This window comes from Chrysemys picta, chromosome 5 (genome assembly GCF_011386835.1).
Source record: "Chrysemys picta bellii isolate R12L10 chromosome 5, ASM1138683v2, whole genome shotgun sequence".
In the NCBI taxonomy this organism is placed as follows: domain Eukaryota; kingdom Metazoa; phylum Chordata; order Testudines; family Emydidae; genus Chrysemys; species Chrysemys picta.
The window spans coordinates 56,105,773-56,122,119 of record NC_088795.1 but is presented as its reverse complement, the minus strand read 5'-3'; the positions used below and the strand labels follow the sequence as shown (position 1 = coordinate 56,122,119).

Below are 16,347 nucleotides of genomic sequence, written 5' to 3'. Positions count from 1 at the left end.
GTCAGGACACAAATTTGGAACAGCATAAGAATAAGCTCTGAAACTGGAATGCCCTCCACAAATAGTCTTGCCCTTGATGCTTCAGAACGAGAAAAGACACCTCTTCAATACTGCATTCTTTAAAAAAAATAAAAATAAACCAAAACACACCACCACCGAGTAAAGCTTGCAAAAAGTAGAAGCCAACAGTTCAACCGGCTGTGCCTCCGGACAGATCCCACCATTTTCTATAATAAATATACTTAACTACAATCTACTTCAGAAAAGCTACACATCTAAAGAGCCATACAAGCTGCTCGAAGGTTTGAAAAATTAGAGAGTCCTTCAACAGGGGAGATTTAAGCTTCCTCTGACAATACATTATATGCAGTTGGGTACTTCTGTTTTTCTTACATTTGCTCTGACAGCAAAAAACACACCTCATCCTTTACAAGTTTATGCTCTTATCTTTAGATAAGATGCCAGTGAGGAGGACCAGTTCTCATTCCTTTTGTGAAGTAGAGGGAGTCTTATTGAGCAACAACCCTACCTCCTGTACTTTAACACCTGCTTGTACCACAGGCAACTGGAACCAGAAATCAAAGCAGTGACTATCAGCCTAATGCAGTATCCTCTATCTGTATTTAACATGTAGTGTGTCGGTTACAGATGATGTTTAGAAGGGAGTAAGACTTATTAATGACTCCATTAAGACTGATCAATAAACATTTCAGTTAATATGATCTCCTGAAAGATATAACAGCACTGAAAGTATCTGAAAACTCATGGTGTAGGTACTTTACAAGTAATTTTTTCTATAAAACAGCCAAGGATGTGTATATTACTTAGAAAATAATGATCCAAAAATGATCAAGCAGTACCCTAGGGTGATCAAAGACAAGAACCATATTTTAGATGGATATTTATTTATGAAACCCTCAGCCAGAGAGAGTGTTAAACTTGCTTTTAAAATCAATCAGAGCAATTTCTATATCTTGACATTCTTTGAAACCTTCATCTTGTACAGAAAACAGCTTTCAAAAATTTTTAAAATTGAAAAAACACTGGTCAGCATTTGGTACGTGAATAAGTTACATTTAGATTGAAAACCTACCCTAAATTTTGAAACATCTGGAGGTTTATTCATATAACAATTTGAGAGGTATCTGGTTTGGAAAGTTACATGGAAAATATGATCGTATCACCAAAATACAGAAAGAGTGGCAGTTTCTGTTGCTCAGACTAAAATTTACACTTCTACTGGCTTCTGATGTTACACATAGCAATAACATTTTAAGCTCCAGCATGAGGGGTGTTTTAAAACCTGATTAAGTGTTTTTATATAACAAAGTGTTCAGATTCTCATTTGCATTTTTATAAACTGATTATGGAGATTCTCAGATTCCTGTTAGTCGTCCAAGAAAAAGTAGTTTCCACTCTTCTTTTGTTCCACATCCTTTAAAAAACAAAAAACCACAAGTCAGCATACTTTCCCCATTTAGAAGACTCACAGAAACTAAATTTGATGTGCTGAAATGAAGTATAAATTCAAATACTATAATTTGGGGGGTAAAAATAATTAAGACCAGCAACCTTGACTTTGCCTCTCAATTCCATTTTGCTTGCTATGCAGCAAAGTACAAAGAAGGTACCCAGTTATTTTTCACTTCATTACTTTTATTTCAGGCTCTTACTTTCATTAGATAAGAATTGTGTTTAACCTGCTCTAAGGCAGTTTCTTACCTTGATTGAATTGAGTTTGTTTATTCTTGGTCTGAAATTGTTGGGGTCTCTTCTGAAAGTAATTTCAAGCTGAGACAAAAATTTATTCATACCAGCCAAGAGAGTCTGAGGACTATTTAATAAAAAAAGAAAAAAGGGAGAGAGAGTGGGATTAAGAGGTGCACAAATATGAGTTCATACACCTCACATGATTAAGTCTACTCAGGTTTCAAGTTAAAGCTTCAACCAAGCCTTTTAGAGGTTAGGCAGCTAAATAAATTGCCTGGTTTACAGAGGGTCCAAGCACCTTAAATTCTTATTAGAAATTTAAGAAGAACTACAAGTGTTCAGCATCTCCGAAAGTCAGGCCACTTGGATTCCTAACTCTGGTTTTACAGGCCCACCCTTAAGGTTCTTAAATCTGAAAATTGTAGTATTTGTCCTCTTAGTCTTAAGGAAATTAATACAAGGATAAAGACTTCAATTATAGTCAACAGTCCACACCTCCTATTATTCTTGCTAGTGCAGTCCACGTTGACAATGTAAAAAACTGTGGGGCATAGGGATGGACAAATGATCTTGTTTTGTAAGTAAGACAGTCATAACAATAGATGGAATTTCAGTGGGATTCTGGCTCTGTTATAAACACTTGAACTTACCACTCACTCACCTTTTGTATCAAGTTAACTAAAAAAAATTTCGAGAGACAACACAAGGGTAAAGTGTGAGAGTATATTTATTGCCCACCCAGCAAAAGCTATGTTTAAATATAACCAGAAAAAAATAATGAAAACAAAGTCCAGTCACTTTAGAATTATGTGCTGGATGCCCCAGCATATCATCATCCTTGAGTGCTCTATTAGGATCTTCATTGTACAGTGGCACCACTAATTGTTTTGGCTCAATATTATACATTTTAAATACTATATGTAATTGTGCAAGTTTAAAAAAAGAGATTTTCAGTATGGCTGCTCCTAATACCTTCTCTGAATAAATTCACTGTCATTCAAAGTAGGGCTGTCAAGCAATTAAAAATTTAATAGCAATTAATAAATTTAATTGTGATTAATCATACTGTTAATAGAATACCATTTAACTATTTTTGGATGTTTCCTACATTTTCAAATATATTGATTTAAATTATAAAAACAGAATACAAAGTCTACAGTGCTCACTTCATATATATTTTTGATTACAAGTATTTGCACTGTAAAAAACAAAAGAAATAGTATTTTTCAATTCATCTCACACAAGTATTGTAGTGGTCTCCAACCTTTTTATGCACAAGATCACTTTTTGAATTTAAGTGCAACCCAGGATCTACCCTGTCCCTTCCCCGAGGCCCCACCCATTCCCCAAAGCCTCACCCTGGTCACTCCATCCACCCTTACTCACTTTCACTGGGGTGGGGCAGGGGGTTGGGGTTCGGGAGGAGGTACAGGCTCTGAGGCTGGGGCTGCGGGGTTTGGAGTGTGGAAGGAAGCTCTGGGCTGAGCCTGGGGCAGGGTGTTGGGGTGCAGAAGGGGATGAGGGTGCAAGCTCTAGGAGGGAGTTTGGGCGCAGGAGGGGGCTCCGGGTTGGGGTGCAGGAGGAAGTACAGGGTGCTGGCTCTGGGAGGGGGTTCAGGGCTAGGAGTTGGAGTGTAGGCTCCTGCCAGGCAGCACTTACCCCAGGCAGCTCCCAGTCGGTGGCATAGTGGGGCTAAGGCAGGCTCCCTGCCTGACCTGGACCCGTGCTGCTCCCGGAGGAAGCAGCCAGCACAGCCCCCAGGGTGGGGGGTGGTGGTGGTGGTGGGGGGGAATGTGGCTCCACACACTGCTCCTGTACTGACCCCACAACTCCCATTGGCTGGGAATGTGGAACTGCAGCCAATGGGAGTTGTGGGGTCAGTGCCTGCAAGGAGGGGCAGCGCAAGCTGCAGGGGCACGCTGGCTGCTTTTGGGAACAGCATGGGGCCAAGGCAGGCAGGGAGCCTGCCTTAGCAGCAGCCCTGCTGCCCCACCAGACTTTTAGCGACTGGAGATCACGATTGACTGGGACAATCTCCAGGATTGACCAGTCGATCGTGATCTATGGGTTGGTGCCCATTGCTTAGTGCAACTTCTTTATCATGAAAGTTGAACTTTTAATGTAGAATTATGTACAAAAAAAATAACTGCATTCAAAAATAAAAAATTTAACCTACAAGTACACTCAGTCCTACTTCTTGTTCAACCAATCACTCAGGTCTGGTCTATACTACCTGCCTGAATCGGCGGGTAGAAATCGACCTCTCGGGGATCGATTTATCGCATCCCGTCGGGACGCGACAATCGATCCCCGAATCGGTGCTCTAACTCCACCAGCGGAGGTGGTAGTAAGCGCCGCCGACAAAAAGCGGCAGAAGTCGATTTTGCCGCCGTCCTCACAACGGGGTAAGTCGGCTGCAATATGTTGAATTCAGCTACGCTATTCACGTAGCTGAATTTGCGTATCTTAAATCGACTCCCCGCTGTAGTGTAGATGTACCCTCAGACAAACAAGTTTGTTTACATTTGCAGGAGATAATGTTGCCTGCTTCTTGTTTACGTCACCTGAAAATGAGAACAGATGTTCGCAGAGCACGGTTATAGCTGGCGTCGCAAGATATTTTTATGCCAGATGCGCTAAAGATTCATATGTCCCTTCATGCTTCAGCCACCATTCCAGAGGACATGCATCTGAGTCTGATACCACCAGCAGAAGGTTGATTTTCCTTTTTGGTGGTTTGGGTTCCGCATCGGAGTGTTGCTCTTTTAAGACTTCTGAAAGCATGCTCCACACCTTGTCCCTCTCAGATTCTGGAAGGCACTTCAGAGTCTTAAACCTTGGGTTAAGTGCTGTAGCTATTTTTAGAAATCTCACATTGGTGCCTTCTTTGCATTTTGTCAAATCTGCAGTGAAAGTGTTCTTAAAAATGAACATGTGCTGGGTCATCATCTGAAACTGCTATAACATGAAATATATGGCAGAATGCAGGTAAAACAGAGCAGGGTACATACAATTCTCCCCCAAAGAGTTCAGTCACAAATTTAATCAATGCATTTTTTCTTAAAAACAAGTGTCATCATCATGGAAGCATGTCCTCTGGAATGGTGGCCAAAGCATGAAGGGGCATACGCATGTTTAGCATATCTGGCATGTAAATACCTTGCAATACCGGCTACAAAAGTGCCATGCGAACGCCTGTTCTCACTTTCAGGTGACTTGTAAATAAGAAGCAGTCAGCATTATCTCCCGCAAAATGTAAGTAAACTTGTTTATTTTAGCGATTGGCTGAACAAGAAGTAGGACTGAGTGAACTCATAGGCAATAAAGTTATACATTGTTTTGTTAAATAACCGCGCTTAAAAACAATCTACCTTTGTATGTTGCACTTTCACAATAAAGAGATTGCACTACAGTACTTGTACGAGGTGAATTGAAAAATACTATTTCTTTTATCATTTTTACAGTGCAAGTATTTGTAATCACAAATATAAAGTGAGTACTGTACACTTCCTATTGTGTTGTAATTAAAATAAATAGATTTGAAAATTAGAAAAACATCCAAAATAGTTAATACATGTCAATTGGTATTCTATTGTTTAACAGTGCTATTAAAAATGTGATTATTTTTTGAGTTAATCAAGTGAGTTAAGTGCCATTAATCAACAGTCGTAATTCAAAGCATATTGTGGATATAAAAATGCACCAGAAGTTAGTTCCTCTAAATAAGTAACAACTTTATCAGCATGCCACATTTTAAGAGCTTTCCAATTACAGTGTTACACTTCAGAAGCTTGCCTAGGTATGCTGTATTTTATCATTTGGCTTGTATTTCACACACCTTATTGCTCACCTGCCTAGAAAAAGATCCCTCAGCTCATTCCTTCCTACCTGTAAAAAAACATCTGATAATAATTCTTCCAGAGGTATGTTAGCTCCTCTATAGTACCTTCTTACATTTTTTTTTTTTACACTGATGCTATTTATGGGTTCAGATTTTTGTATATTGCTGTTTTCTAGATAGCAATTTATTTTGATTGCTGTTCAGTGAACCTAGTTGCTTATGGGGTACTATACAAATTGTTAATATTTTTACCATTCGTTTAGTTCTGTACATTGTCCTTGGTTATCTCAGAGAAGGTCAAAGTTAACATTATCCTGTTACCTGTTTGCAAGTGTGTTCTTGGATGGAATACCATCAAAGACAATGACACGATCTGCTAGATAGGTCGCCATGATAAAGTCATGCTCTACCACAAAGGCTGTTTTTTTAGCATGGAGAATGAAACTGAAATAGAACAAAATATTTGTAAGATATTTGGAAATAAACCTTTAACAACGAAAGTTAATGAAAGCTTTCCCTGTCCTTCTATGCGCACACTTTACCGTTTGACAACTCTAGCAGCCATTAGACGCTGTTCAGAGTCCAAATACGCTGAAGGTTCATCAATTAGGTAGACATCAGCAGGCTTACCAAGACAGAGAGCTAGTGCAACACGCTGCAACTCACCACCAGACAATGTCTGCACCTGTTAGGAGTAATAACATTTAACAATATTTAGTTGTGGGCATTGAAGAATCATAAAAAAATAAGATGTTAAAATGTCTCAGTGGGTTAATACCTCTTGATCAATGATGTTTTCTATCTGAAGAGGCTTCATTACATCAGTCACAAACTGTGGATGTGTATAGGCATCTCGGATCTTCTCATGGAGCAGCTGACGGACACTTCCCTATTAAAAGACAAAAGTGACTTAGTTTGCTTCACTGCACCATGGAAAGATAAAAAGACAAAGATTAAAATATTTAAATAGTGTTTTTTAAATTCAAAGCAGACAGGATTCTCTCTGCATCTCTATAATGTGTTATGTTGGAAATGTGTACACCCCTCCCCCCCACATAAGTGTAAGTGACGCAAAGAACCTAAACTTACTGTGGACTTAGGACTGATCTTCTGTGGCTTGTAACTGACATTTAGAACTGGTACCTCACCTATAAATATAATTATGTAGTCAAAACAATGGCCACCAAAATAAAATTGTCAAAATATGCTTCAAATTGATACATTAAACAATACCTCCTTCATCAGGTGCAAGTCTTCCTGCGAGCATTCTGATAAATGTAGTTTTGCCAGTTCCTAACAAACAAAAGTTTCATGTTATATATAGGAAGTTACTTTAGACAGTCATTGCAGCAGTCTATTACCTAATCTCTGGAGCTTTCTCGAATACCTTCAATAGCATCATGTTTAAATAAGAGCAACTTTATATATACACATGTTTATAAAAATGGGAATTCTCAAAGCAGTCTGTATTCTGTTCAGTGAATACCTGCTGCAGCTCTTAAAGAGCTGGCCAGTCACATGATGCTGGGGCTCATTCTTATTTCCAGTTGTTAAACTGCATCACAAAAACTTCTTAAAACTTTCTCATGCAAGTCACTGATGTAGTTCCTATGGATGTAGGAACAGCACAGGATCATAAACAGTAATGCTGGTCCATAGGACAATCTCTGTATTACATATAGTCCACCACATGGAAAGAATCTAATAATAAACATTTTAGAAGGAACTCAGGGCGATAACCCTTCACCCAAAAACTGCTATTTTTCCTGTACACAGTTTTATGCGGTGGTAATAATTCAATTTTTTATTGAATTCTTTTAAAAGTTCAACTTTCCTTGTAGGACTGGCTAACAGGTCTGTATTAGAGACAGTATATTAGCTTGTGTTGGAGTTGAGAAGCAGGGTATACACTCACTACCTGTAATAGAAGCAGTGATCTAGTGGATAGCACTGGACTGGGACTCAGGAGACCTCGGTTCTATTCCCTGCTCGGCAACCTTGGGCTACTCAATTCACTGCTCGGTGCCTCAGTTTCCTTATATGTAAAATGGGTATAATGAGGCTTACCTCCTTTGTAAAGCACTTTGTGATATACTTATGAAAAGTGCTACATAAGAGTGAGGTACTATTACAAACTGACAGGAGTACTCCCATTAATGTGTTTAAATAGGGTACGTTTACAACTAGAAACTTCATTAAATTTAGTAAGGAAGATCTGCTCTTAGGTTGCGTGCACAATGTCAGAACTGTTCAAAGATACTGTTCTTTTATGTTCCTGGATCCAGATCTCAATACCACACCACATTAGATACACTAATTTGTACATAGGAGAATACTCACCATTTTCCCCTAGCATCACCATGATTTCAGAGTCAGTAAATTCTCCAGCTACTATGGCTAGTTCGAATTCTCCCATCTTTTTTTTCATTCCCGGATATTTATACATACACATCTTCTTAACTTCTTCTTCATTAGCTGTCTCAGCCACTTTAAAAACCAGAGATGCATCTCGAAATCTTAAATTTTCTGTTGGAACGTAACCATCCAAGAAAATGTTTATGCCTATAAGAGAAAAGTGAGCTACATTAGTAAAATCATGTGTAAAAAAACCCCTAAAACTCCATGGACATTTAGTCCTTGATTGTAAATATCAGCGGGACCAGGGATTGATAATGACTAAAGTCCTGTGTGGCATGTTAGACTTAAGTCCTTGTTGAATAATTTATTAGCAAGAAATTGGAAATTATGTAGCAAAGTTAAATGCAACTTTCTACAACCTCTATTAGAATAACTGTAAAATCTCAAATACATAAACAATGCATCTTATTTACACTGCAGTAAGACTCAAGAGCTAGGGGGGAAAACAAAACAAAACAAAAAAAACACTCAGAAAACCCAGTTCACAGGGAATTTTAACATTTCAGAAACTGGTTGTGTTCTGTCTCAGAACAAAAAAAACAAAAACAACCTATTTTTGACGTTTCACATGAACCGGAAATTAAAAGATAAAAAAAATGGCCTGAAAACTCCATCCCATGGTGTTTCTAAAACAAAATAGGCTCTCCACAACCCTAGCAGCCGCTGACTGAAACTGACAATTCTTGTCAGTTTCACTGCTCCCCTCACCTCAATAGTAGTAGTGAAATGACAAGAAAGGAGTTTGTGACTTCACCTATTGTACTGCTCCTCCTAAGCACTGCAAGAATGATGCTATGCTCCTAAGCAAGTTTGCTCCTTGCTCCCCCAGATGGCCCCTCGTCCCCTATTCAGTGGAGTTAGGTAACTCATCTTTGCTGCCCTGAATCTCTAAAGACCTTCCTTTAGTTGTTTCCATTTCTTCATTGCCTTGAATTCAGCCCAGGTCAACAGTGACTAAGTCAATATAGTCTGACAAATGTTCCACAGCTTTCTGATTGTAGTAGTCAATGGAGTTACATCTGTTAGAGTCATAAAATGTGTCACTTTTCTTTGACTCTAGATGCAAGAAAGGGGCCTTTGAGGGTATGTCTACACAGCAATGAAACATCTGTGGCTGGCCCAAATCAGCTGACTCAGGCTCACGGGCTGTAAAACTGTGGTGTAGATGCTTGGGCTCCGACATCTACACTGCAATTTTAGAGCCCCATAGCTAGGGCCCTACCAAATTCACAGCCATGAAAAACACATCATGGATGTGAACTCTGGTCTTCCCCCCGTGAAATCTGGTCTTTTGTGTGTTTTTACCCCATACCATACAGATCTCATGGGGGAGATCAGCGTTTATCAAATTGGGGGTCCTGACCCAAAAGGGAGTTGCGGGGGTGGGGTGTTACAAGGTTATTTTGGGGATGGGGAATGGTATCATGGTATTGCGCTAACTTCAGAGAGCAGCAGCTGTTGGCCAGTCACCCAGCTCTGAAGGCAGAGCCCCACTAGCAGCAGCATCGAAGTAAGGGTGGCAATACCATACCATGCCATCCTTACTTCTGTGCTGCTGCTGGCGGTGGCTATGCCTTCAGATCTGGGTTCCCAGGCAGACGTCGCTGTCCAGCTGCCCAGCTCTAAAGGCAGTGCTGCCGCCAGCAGCAGCCCAGAAGTAAGGGCAGCACTACTGGAACCCCCCCCTCCCCAATAACCTTGTTGCCCCCCCACAACTCCTTTTTGGGTCAGGGCCCCTACAATTACAACACCGTGAAATTTCAGATGTAAATAGCTGAAATCATGAAATTTACAATTTTAAAAATCCTATGACCGTGAAATTGACCAAAATGGACCGTAAATTTGGTAGCGCCCTAAGCATAGCCTGAACCCTGTGAGCTCAAGTCAACTGACATCGGCCAGCCACGGGTGTTTAATTTCAGTGTAAACATACCCCAAGTCGTCTTCCCTGCCCTGCAGCAGCTCCCAGTTCCAACCTCTACCCGCCCCATAGGCTTCACTCCCACCCCTTTATTTATTCCAGCCATAAAAGTGATCAGCAATTAAATAGTTAATGTTGACATGCATAGCACATTATATTTAGAAAAAAGAGGCTTTAAAATGCTGCATTTTAAAAGATATATTTACTTAAAATGACAATGTCTATCACACTGTGTGCGCTTGCTCATTTGGTTTTTTGGGAGGGCAAGAGGAATGGGGGTTGGAGAAACCCAGGGGTCAGGAGTTACCTTCTCTTACACTGAAAGGCATAGTGACGACACCATAAGCACTTGGTACACCATACAGGCAGCAGATAAAGTCAGAGAGATAATCTAACACACTCAGATCATGCTCTACAACAATAATATATCTGAAAAATAAAACCAAAATTATTTGTTAAACTTCTACAAAAGAAAGAATGAGATTTGTGTATATTTGTTTTTGTTTCTGTCAATGGAATAAATAGTCTGATATAAAATGAAATAAGTACACTTGAGATTTTGCTACTAGTCTCACATACCACGACATCATCAATATTTTGTTAAATTAACAGTACAATGCTGCTTTTGGTGTGGATTCTTTGTTTTAAGCCAATACGGGTAAAATTCAAGCTTCTCACAGTACAAATGTTTTGCTAAATGCTCAATAAATGGATACTGGGAGCAACAACTCTGGAAGTTTACTCTCCATTTGAGCTGACAACTTCTTTACATAAAGTAGTTGAAAAGAGAGTTTGGTCGGGGGAAAATAAAACCACAAATATTTGAAGAATGTAACTCCGGGGGGGGGGGGGGGGGAGGGGAGAAGAGAAGAGAGAGAGTGTGTGTGTAATTATAAATAGTGTTGAGGGGGGGGGGGGGGGGAAATTAAGAAAAGGAGAAGTTAGGATGACTAAGGAATCCTGACAATGCCATCTGTTGTACGGTCTTCAAAAGTAGACTAGACATATTAGAAAATATACTATAAGAAAATCTGTATTAGCAAGGAGATTGAAGAGTCACTCAGTCAGTCTATGAACTACAATCTAAGGTCATTAAAATCTAAGAAAATGTTAAATTTATACTTACCTGTCTGGGTTTATTAGAGATCGAATAGTAATGGCAGCCTTCAGACGCTGCTTAACATCTAGGTAGCTAGAAGGTTCATCAAACATGAAGCTATCCCAAAGAGAAGGGAAAATATCAATGAAGATATATTTTGAATCTTCATTTCTATAACATCTTAAAATCTAACCTGTAAACCAGGGGTCTCAAAGTCCAAGTCCGCGGGCCATCTGCAGCCAGAGAACCTCCCCACTGCGGCCCGCGGACAAGAGACGCATGCAGACACGCTGCTGGCAATGTCTGCTGCAGGTGCTGCCCCCTGCATCTCCCATTGGCTGTGGGAGAGGGACAGAGATACCATCATTAGTTGCCGGGGAGAGTCAGCCATGGAGGCAACATCACTTTTTCCCCCCACAATGAATATAAACAAGTCAAAATACCAAACAACTATCGGACTCAAACCTTGCTGCAATCCTAAAGGTTTCGACTGCTCAGTCACTGAGGACAATCAACAACAAACTGACAGAACTGAAGCGTTGCCAGGTGTCTGGCAAACACTAAAAACTCTCTGGCAGGCCAAGAATTGTATAAAGTTGTATGACAGTTTTATTATTTCTAAGAAATTCTAAATAAAAAATACAATATAAACGTTTTCTTTTCTGAACACCATCTTCAGTGATGTTATTGGCCTGCTGGGAGGATCTGAGGACTGGCACTGGCCCTAAGATAAATTGAGTTTTAGACCCCTGCTGTAAATCATCTAAATTTACCCTCCTAGTAATTAAAAAAAAAAATCATTTTTCTAGTGTGCTTCAACATCTTCCCTGATTCTTCTGCCAACTACCATATAAGGTTGTTAAACAGTCCAAATTAGCTATTTCCATGCCAAAAATTCTGACCAAACTATACAGATAGAAAATCAACTATTTTAGCAATCCCATGACTTCTAATTCAGTTTAAATTTAAGCAGCCTTGTGACATGCACTGCAAAGTGCAAAAATACCAATTTTGGGAGAGTGGAATAAGGACTTCTTCCAAATCAGAAAACCACCAGTCTTCTGATCAGCTGGTCTTGAGAGCAGGAAAGCAAGAAGTCAGGAACCACTCAGAAGGGACTAAGTGAAGGGAAGGGAATCTTAGTTGTGATAGATTAGCAGAGGCAGCAGTAGCTTGTTTGGCTGCTATTGGACATAACAGTAATTTCCTGGTTGCAAGGAAGGAATATTATCAAGTAGCAATACTAAACCTTGGCCTGGATAGACCCTAAACCCCCAGAGGTCTCTGCTACGTGAGAGTGGATAAAAGAGCAAGGAACGATGAGAATTCCTATAAAAGAATCCCAGACACCAGTTGTGGGGAACTGGTAAAATATATGGTTGTTAAATGCAGGAACTTTTTTCATTTCATCCAAAGAAGATCACCTCTATATGCTGCCATCCACTCCCTACAAATAAAAATTACTGCACTCTAATATTAAGCACTAAATTTAAGAACAAATCCTGAAACAGCCTTTTGGGATTGAAGGTGCAATAGAAGTAAATGGAGCATACATATCGGCCCTCTGAATGCAAACGACAGCACAAGCAAATCTCTGAAGTTCTCCTCCTGAAAGGTCTTCAATGTTTCGTTCTTTCAGATGAGTTAAATCTGGTGACAAAGATTATTTGTTATGTCCAGCATATGTAAATTAAAATAAGATGATAAATATCATACTTTGAAACAAATTAGACAAAGTTTATGCTAGTGCCTGCTCATAGATAACACTGGTCTACAATTTTTGAGAAGTCGTCTGCTTCAGAGATAAAATGTGCTATTTATTATGTATTTTGATGTGCTGAATTCAAATATGACAATTAAAACAACTGATTGGCTACTGTTTCTAAGATGTTTAAGTTTTTACATTTTATGTCTATGTATATTGTGTAAATAGTAGAGTTTTAATCATAAATTGTAAACCTAGGTCTTTTCATGTGTTTATGGTTGCTTTACATGATATTTCACCTGTCCTGTTTATGTAACACTTTAAAAATCAGCAAAAAAGAGTTATATAAATAAAATTTATTATGAAACAAAAGGCAAAAAACTATTATGTACATAGTTTAGTCCTATTCAGTGTCTACTCGGCGCTTCTTGGCTGGTCTCTTGTATTCATTAAATGGAGCATCTCTTGTCACTGTCCAGCAATAGTCTGCAAGCATTGATGGGCTCCATTTGCCCTGATAGCGTTTCTCCATTGTTGCAATGTCCTGGTGAAATCGCTCGCCGTGCTCGTCGCTCACTGCTCCGCAGTTCGTGGAAAAAAAAATCTAGATGAGTGAGCAAAAAATGTATCTTTAGTGACATGTTGCAACCAAGGCTTTTGTATGCCTTGAGGAGGTTTTCCACCAACAACCTGTAGTTGTCTGCCTTGTTGTTTCCGAGAAAATTTATTGCTGCTAACTGGAAGGCTTTCCATGCCGTCTTTTCCTTGCTACTCAGTGCATGGTCAAATGCATCATCTCGAAGAAGTTCATGAATCTGAGGACCAACAAAGACACCTTCCTTTATCTTAGCTTCACTTAACCTTGGAAATTTTCCACGGAGGTACTTGAAAGCTGCTTGTGTTTTGTCAGTGGTCTTGACAAAGTTCTTCATCAGACCCAGCTTGATGTGTAAGGGTGGTAACAAAAATCTTCCTTGATTCAACAAGTGGTGGATGTGAACACTTTTCCGCCCAGGCTCCAATGACTGTCGGAGCGGCCAATCTTTCTTGATGTAGTGGGAATCTCTTGCACGACTATCCCATTCGCAGAGAAAACAGCAGTACTTTGTGTATCCAGTCTGCAGACCAAGCAAGAGAGCAACAACCTTCAAATAGCCACAAAGCTGCCACTGATGTTGGTCATAGTTTATGCACCTCAAAAGTTGTTTCATGTTGTCATAGGTTTCCTTCATATGGACTGCATGACCAACTGGAATTGATGGCAAAACATTGCCATTATGCAGTAAAACAGCTTTAAGACTCGTCTTTGATGAATCAATGAACAGTCTCCACTCATCTGGATCACGAACGATGTTGAGGGCTGCCATCACACCATCGATGTTGTTGCAGGCTACGAGATCACCTTCCATGAAGAAGAATGGGACAAGATCCTTTTGACGGTCACGGAACATGGAAACCCTAACATCACCTGCCAGGAGATTCCACTGCTGTAGTCTGGAGCCCAACAGCTCTGCCTTATTCTTGGGTAGTTCCAAATCCCTGACAAGGTCATTCAGTTCACCTTGTGTTATGAGGTGGGGTTCAGAGGAGGAGGATGGGAGACAATGTGGGTCCTGTGACATTGATGGTTCAGGACCAGAAGTTTCATCCTGTTCCTCTTCCTCGTCTGACTCAAGTGAGAATGATTCTGGTGCATCAGGAACCGGCAGTCCTTCTCCGCGGGGTACTGGGCGTATAGCTGATGGAATGTTTGGATAATGCACAGTCCACTTTTTCTTCTTTGACACACCTTTCCCAACTGGAGGCACCATGCAGAAGTAACAATTGCTGATATGATCTGTTGGCTCTCTCCAAATCATTGGCACTGTAAAAGGCATAGATTTCCTTTGCCTGTTCAACCACTGGCGAAGATTTGTTGCACAAATGTTGCAGCATATGTGTGGGGCCCACCTCTTGTCCTGATCTCCAATTTTGCAGCCAAAATAAAGATGATAGGCTTTCTTAACCATAGTGATTATACTGCGCTTTTGTGATGCAAAAGTCACTTCACCACAAACATAGCAGAAGTTATCTGCACTGTTCACACAAGTATGAGGCATCTCTGCTCACTTTGGCTAAAGAGAAAGGTGTCCCTTTGCAAAAATAAAACACTGACAAATAAGAGAGCACGACACTGTATGATTTCTAGAGCTGATATAGGGCAATTTGTTCAGCAGAGTGATGTAAGTTTCGTTACGATTGCATCATCCATGACTTCTAGGAATAACATGATGCAATTCATATCATGTATGATGCAATACCAGCTCCAGATTGCATCATTCATGGTTTTGCCTAAAAAGCAAGTACTGTCCAAACCCAGTCATAGATTTATTCATAGATCCAGTCAAAGATGTATTTTAGTCATTTCTGGTTTAAATTGAGATCCCTTCCCTTTATAACTCACTTATCCTCCGCCATTTCCAAGTCAAGGGACGTATATACACTGACCCAATAGCATATGTTGAAAACTAGAGCCAATCAACAATTTTAAGCATCATTTTCGTTCTCAGTGACCCAGAATTAGTAAAGTTTGACTACATTTATTTCAGAAGCATTTTGGCTGTAGAGCAGTGTAATGTATTTAGTATATAGGGATCACAATAATGGTTGCAAAAGCCATAGCAAGACATAAAACTGTCAGCAACATCAAGTGGCAAATTTGTACTGCTGCTTTTCTTCATGCATAGGGATCAAAATTTCCACTTTTGGTTGCTGTTCTTGGACTTGTGCTTGAAGAAGTTTATTGGCCCTAAAAAAATCAACAGTACTGGTTTTAAAAAGTTCCTAATGCAGGCAAATCCAAGACAGTAGACCTTAAAAATCGTATTATTCCAATTACCAACCAATATTTCAAAAACCGCTAAGACTGTATAAAGCATTAAGTCTCATTTGAAAGCTGAGGATTCATCTTTGGAATAGCATTTTCTAGCTTCAATGGTTCTCAAGAGACAAGGTGCTAAAATCTTGTCAGAATTGATTGGGTGAGGGTAACACATGCAAGTTAAAATTAATCCAAAATTTTCCAAACTTTAAAAGTAAATGTTTTATACCAGGGAAAGCTACGGACCTCAGTTCCACAATGATGTGATTTATTAGTTTCTAATCCAGATTTGCAAGATACTAGATATCAAGAGTGTCACTAGCAGTTATTTTTTGGCATTGGTCCAGAAATGAATATATCCAGCCCTGGCCAAGTTCAGACCAATGTAAATTTCAATCCTTGAACTAGATATAAATTTAAGTTTTCCATTATGTTAGATAGTGATAATTTTAATTGAATGTGAATTATTCAAAAAACGCTTTAAAGTGACTTTATGAACCATGGTCTTACCAATTTATTTATAGAACAAAGTAACTTGCCAACAATGTTCCCTGTAAACTGTGTGGAAGCGCAGCAATCTTATATGTATGGCATAGGTCAAAAACCATGCCTCTCATATCTCCTCTGTGCAGTCCCAATAGGGACATGGTGTGCCCCCCCAAAGTGTATATGATCTCACCTCCACCCTGCAGGGGAAGTGGAACCATCTCACCATCTTAGGAACATGCTCAGGCCTGGTTGGCTGTGATACATCTTGCGCACGAGATCAGGTGAGGTGCCCAGCTGGGTTCAG

General features: G+C 39.8%; 1 protein-coding gene across 2 annotated transcripts in view; it reads right to left on the bottom strand.

The window, feature by feature from the left end:
- Nucleotides 1-888: 888 nt before the first annotated feature.
- Nucleotides 889-16,347, bottom strand: part of ABCE1 (ATP binding cassette subfamily E member 1) — a 33,753-nt gene continuing 18,294 nt past the window's right edge. For both annotated transcript variants that reach the window (XM_065597769.1, XM_005284293.4), the window contains exons 8-18: nucleotides 12,543-12,639; nucleotides 11,017-11,106; nucleotides 10,198-10,319; nucleotides 7,892-8,113; nucleotides 6,785-6,844; nucleotides 6,641-6,699; nucleotides 6,330-6,440; nucleotides 6,094-6,236; nucleotides 5,873-5,995; nucleotides 1,723-1,834; nucleotides 889-1,435 (exon numbers count right to left, since the gene is read on the bottom strand). In XM_065597769.1, coding sequence (XP_065453841.1) covers nucleotides 1,388-1,435; nucleotides 1,723-1,834; nucleotides 5,873-5,995; nucleotides 6,094-6,236; nucleotides 6,330-6,440; nucleotides 6,641-6,699; nucleotides 6,785-6,844; nucleotides 7,892-8,113; nucleotides 10,198-10,319; nucleotides 11,017-11,106; nucleotides 12,543-12,639 — 1,187 coding nt within the window. In that variant the 3' untranslated portion in view covers nucleotides 889-1,387. The remainder of the gene's footprint in view (nucleotides 1,436-1,722; nucleotides 1,835-5,872; nucleotides 5,996-6,093; nucleotides 6,237-6,329; nucleotides 6,441-6,640; nucleotides 6,700-6,784; nucleotides 6,845-7,891; nucleotides 8,114-10,197; nucleotides 10,320-11,016; nucleotides 11,107-12,542; nucleotides 12,640-16,347) is intronic.